General features: G+C 43.5%; 1 protein-coding gene across 1 annotated transcript; it reads right to left on the bottom strand.

The window, feature by feature from the left end:
• Positions 1 to 530: 530 nt before the first annotated feature.
• Positions 531 to 4,693, bottom strand: klf17 (Kruppel-like factor 17). The gene is made up of 3 exons (XM_055641648.1): positions 4,279 to 4,693; positions 2,235 to 3,282; positions 531 to 1,661 (listed from the first exon to the last, which is right to left on the bottom strand). The coding sequence occupies exons 1-3, from the start codon at positions 4,363 to 4,365 to the stop codon at positions 1,486 to 1,488; spliced, it is 1,311 nt and encodes a 436-aa protein (XP_055497623.1). The 5' UTR covers positions 4,366 to 4,693; the 3' UTR covers positions 531 to 1,485.
• Between the last annotated feature and the right edge of the window lie 316 nt (positions 4,694 to 5,009).

Here is a 5,009-nt window from a genome sequence, read left to right on the forward strand (position 1 = left end):
CACATTCTCTGCTCCCGTGGCAGTCGCCACGACTTCTGGATCAAATGGTATGTAAATGTCTCGTCATCCACAAAACTAAAAGTAGACAAAAATGCTGGAGAAACTCAGCGGGCGAGGCAGCATCTATGGAGCGAAGGAAATAGGCAACGTTTCGGGTCGAGACCCTTCTTCAGACCGAATGGGAACTTAACGTGCAGAAAATCAGAGTAGGCTGGTTTATATACATGTATGCACTATGTGGTTTATATACATGTATGCAATATTGCATTAAATATATATATATATATATATATATTTAATGCAATATACATACTGACACATATTAATTTTAATCATACTAAAATAAAAACGAAGTGAGGGTTTTTCTTTGCTTCCTAGCTATTATTTGAAATGGATTTTCTTAATGGGTCTGTACAGTGTCTTTCTCTGCAATGGAGAAAATGTTAAAGGAAAAAGTTAACGATAATGGAGACCTTGAGTAGGTAAAAATGTCTGGGACGTTTTCAAGACAAGAACCGCATAACAGATGTGCTTTAAACAGTTTATTTATAATATAAACAAAAGAAAGCGAATACAACGAATCCACTGGAGATATCCGATAATGATATCTTAATTGCTCGCTTTTGTATGACGACGAATCTCCCATCCATGCAACAGCAGTTAGTTCCAGTGTTTGTTAACTAAGTGTGTCAACAGAAGGACCCGATTCAAGATACACACACACATACACACACACATATATTGCACTTTGAACGGTTCTTTCGTTCTTTCAACTGTATCTGTGTACACCGCGTACTATTGCTTTCTTAATTAGGACTGTAACGATAAGGCGAGCCGTATTTTGAGGATATTTACTCATTTTTGTCGTTGTATTCACTTTAGGCTTTTTTTTTCAAGTATTTTTTATACAAAGCAAACAAAAAATAAAATATTCAACAACTCCATCTGAGGCAGTACCTGGGTCATTTCCTCATCAAAGATGGTGCCAATTTGAACCAACGCCCTGCCCAATCCAAATAGAAAGTTTCAAAACAAACGAACTTTGTAATTTAGCTTGTCCGGGTTAAGTGAACAGCTCACATAGTAAATATGCTCCTGTACTAGAGATTCTGCAATAATACATATTAGAACTGCACTATATTTTTGCTTCATTTAAATCTGTTTACGCATTCCGTTTCAATCCAAACAATATAGGTTATATACACATTGAATGTACAACTGGGTCCGGCCCTGTTACCTTTGCATAAAAGCCTCCCCGCCCATTCCCCCTGCAGCTGATTTTATTGTCTTCAGTCCTAATACTTTTTTTTTACTCTCTCTGGAAGACATATCTGGGTGACAAGAGATTTCGTTTTAAATACTGAGTAATAATTTAGTGCTTCTTTTTTTTTTTAAAAGATCCTTTATATATACATAAAATAGTCATTACCCAGTATCAAAATATTGTAAATAATATGCTCTGTATAAATAGTATGTCCTCGCTGTTTACATGTGCCTCTTCATGTGTAGGGCGAGATGGTCGGATCTGGAGAATGCCCTCTCACAGAGATGGCACTGGAAGGGGCGATGACCGGTGTGTTTGCGGTAGTGGCGGGTTAGCTCGTCGGATCGCGCGAACTTCCAACCGCATCCTTCCCAGTTGCAATGATAGGGCTTCTCACCTGGGCGGCACATACAAGAACAAGGTTAGTTGTGAAACACTTCAAACATCCAATTCCCCCTAACTTTTACGCCATTAAAAAAATACTCTTCGAACTCTCTGTTAGAATTAGTTTTGCTTCCCCATAAGCTAGTGGGTGTTATCTATCAACTGCCCCTGAAAGGCATCAATATCTTTGTATTGTACACTGTCTTTGTACTGTATACTGCACAATGACAATAAAGTTTGAATCTGAATCTGAAATCTGAATCTGAATATCATATTCCCTGTTTATTTTTCAACGCAGTTTACAATTATTTGTTCAGTTCCGCAACGTAACCGCATATCTGAGATTGAGAAATCTCGTAAAAAGATTTTTTAAGAATTTCATATCTCCTTTTCCTATCGCTTTGTTATAAGTTATTGTGAGATTTGAATGGATAGCACAAAAGACATTTTTTTTTACAAATTGAGCAATAACTTTTTTTTTAACTGTGTCTTGGTACACGTGACAATAATAAACATAAACCATTTTGATCGCTTTAAAGCGACGCGACGCAGTGAGGGCTTTGAGCTCTCGCCGTGCGCTGCTCACCTGTGTGAGTCCTCATGTGCGCCTTGAGGTGGGAACTCTTGGTGTAGGTCTTGCCGCAGCCGGGGAACTCGCAATTGTGAGTGGCTGTGCGCTTCCTCGCCCAGGATCTGCGTCCCCGCTTGGGTTTACTGTCCTCGGGGGCGGTCACCGGGGGGAAGAAGTCCAGCAGGGGGGAGGATGGAGGGGTCAGCATCATGCCGTGCATGCCGGCAGCGTGGACCTTGCGGGGATCTCGGTAGACGTTGAACTGCCCGTGAAACTGCTGGCCGTAATGGGGCGGGTAGACGGTGGCTCTCTGATACTGTTGTGGCACCGACAGGTTGGGGCGACGGTGCATGTCTGGGATTGCCTGGTAATCCTTGGGCATCAACTGGCCCGCGTGCGGGAGTCTGTGAATCCCAAAGGTTTGCCGGTGAAGTGGATGCTGCTGCTGCTGCTGCTGTTGTTGGGGATGGTGATGGTGCAATGGAATCAAGTTCGGCTTTTGGTCAATCATTAGTCCTGAAGGGTTTCCCGCATGCATGCACGACTGATTGGTCTGTGGCTCCCGCTTCATTTTATGGCCCAGGTGCTGAATATTTATGGGGACGGACCTCTGCACGACGTTGCCCATGCCGGGAGATCGCAGCTCGGTGTATTCTCGTCTTTCCATCGCAACCTTGATCCCAAAGTCCTGAGTAATCTCGCAGGCGCTTGAAAAGTTGCTCGGCAAATCCGGTGTGAGTAGTTCAGCCACCAGGCTTTGGTTCGGGCTCCCTGCGAAGTTGCCATTGCTAAAGTTATTGGAGGTGGAGAAGGCGCCGTCGCTCTCGTACACGGTGCCGCAGCTTTCGGGAGTTTCTGGCAGGGGGTAGGCTGAATGATGCCCTCCCCCGCTCCTCGCCTCGGAGCTCATCGTGTTGGATAAAATAAACTCCAAATCTACGAAATTCCCCAAGTCGTCCTCTTCCTTTTTGATATTAGGGGTTTCAAGGGAGTGGATGGCGGCGAGGGTGGCGGGTCTTATCTGATAGATACACTTGGAGACAGGCTCGTCAACTTTCCACCTCTGTTAATACAAAAACAACGAAACAAAAAAAATAGTGAGGCGACATGAAGGTAGCAACCGTGTTCTCCCACCACCGCGTCCTTCAACTCCACCACTCCCCCATCCCCTCCCCAAAAACAAGTGTCCTCTCCACTTGCCATTCCAGAACGAACATCCGCAAATGCGTTCATTTGATGCAAATGATTCCCCAAACGGCCAAACCAGTTTGGAGTTCTTCAAAGACTCGTTTATTTATTTGTACAATTCACGGGAGTGGAGATAAATGGCTGTCTGAGATCACCCGATTCACGCTCTCGCTATAAGTTGATCGACAGCATTCCTAATGCTGAGTTAATTCGGATTAAAAGTTGGAAAGTTAAACTATATTGTGTGTTAGTGATCTTTAGGAACGAACACGGCACGACAGATATTTTGTTTTAGTTGTCACCAAATCGGCGACCATCCTTCTTTTCTAGGGGTGATTTCAGAATATGCCTAATTGTTTTTGGATGTTTCACAAGTGCTGACAGTGAGAAATGCTGATGACACCTTACATTGCCGACTGCGGGATAATTGAAACGTTTGCACGCAACTCTGCTAAATATTAAGCCATAGTTGGAAGTTAAAGACGGAATGAGAGTGCCACAGGCAACGCTGATTGCAAAATGCTTACCTGCAATGATTTACATGGAATACTTTAAAATAACTCAAAACGGGAGTCGCTTAGCTTCTCCGTGACTTTATATAAAAGTAGTTATGTTTAAGCCAGGACTAAGTATAATTTAGCAGGTGAACATGTCGCGGAACATGCCTGAATATAATGCAACCTGATGTTTACTTTTGCGTGCAATAGAACCAGCAAATTGTTTCTACGGAGCCACGCACAAGTTTAAAATGACTTGTTACATTTCAGTTAAATTAACCCACACATTTGTCACAAGAAAGATAGAAATGTTGATCTCTCTCTCTCTCACACACGCGAACATACACGCAACGAACACAAGTTTGTAAACTTACGTTGATCATCTCGGCTTGTTTTTGCACCAATGTTTCATGACTGGCAAAAGTAGCAATGGAAGGAAGCATGGTTTCTGCCAGTGCCATTGCTGCTTCCTTCACTGCGAAATGCCTTCACAACAAGATACAACGAAGAACGCAACTAGATTCTTGCTCTTTAAATCCAGTGTGTAAAGCCGTCTTTGGACAGAGAGTGTATGAGAGGTTTCTGTCAAAGTAATCAGTTCAAGAATGTTTCACCAACTCTGGGAATGGGGCATGTTAACACTCTTCCTGCCGTCTCATTGGCTGTGAAGTCAATCAATATAAGTAAGTGTGGTGACTTGCTAATAGGAAAGCATCCAATCCCGTGAGGCCAGCTTCCCTTCCCCACCCCCTCCAAGAGAGAGAGAAAAAAAAGTTTCACATTGCCTTCGGAACTGTAATTGGCGAAGCTCTGCTTCATGAATATGAAGGGTTGAAGTCGAAGGGGGAGAGGCCTTGGCGGGATTGGTTGTTTTCTTCCCTTCCGCCTGCCATGAGTACAGAAGTTGTTGTTAGAAAGTTCTAGCTTTGTCCGATGGTGTCGCTAATGTCACAAAAAGAGAAACAAGACAATGATAGTGACGTGATCTAAATTTAGTGTTGGTATAAAAAGGGGCTTCGAGGGGGAAGCGGGGAGCGAGTCCACCCTCAAGCGCGGTTGCCTTATGTCAGCAGAGCTGTTGCAACGGGTAGACCGCTCGCAATCA

Source organism: Leucoraja erinacea, chromosome 10 (genome assembly GCF_028641065.1).
Source record: "Leucoraja erinacea ecotype New England chromosome 10, Leri_hhj_1, whole genome shotgun sequence".
Taxonomy (NCBI): Eukaryota; Metazoa; Chordata; class Chondrichthyes; order Rajiformes; family Rajidae; genus Leucoraja; species Leucoraja erinaceus.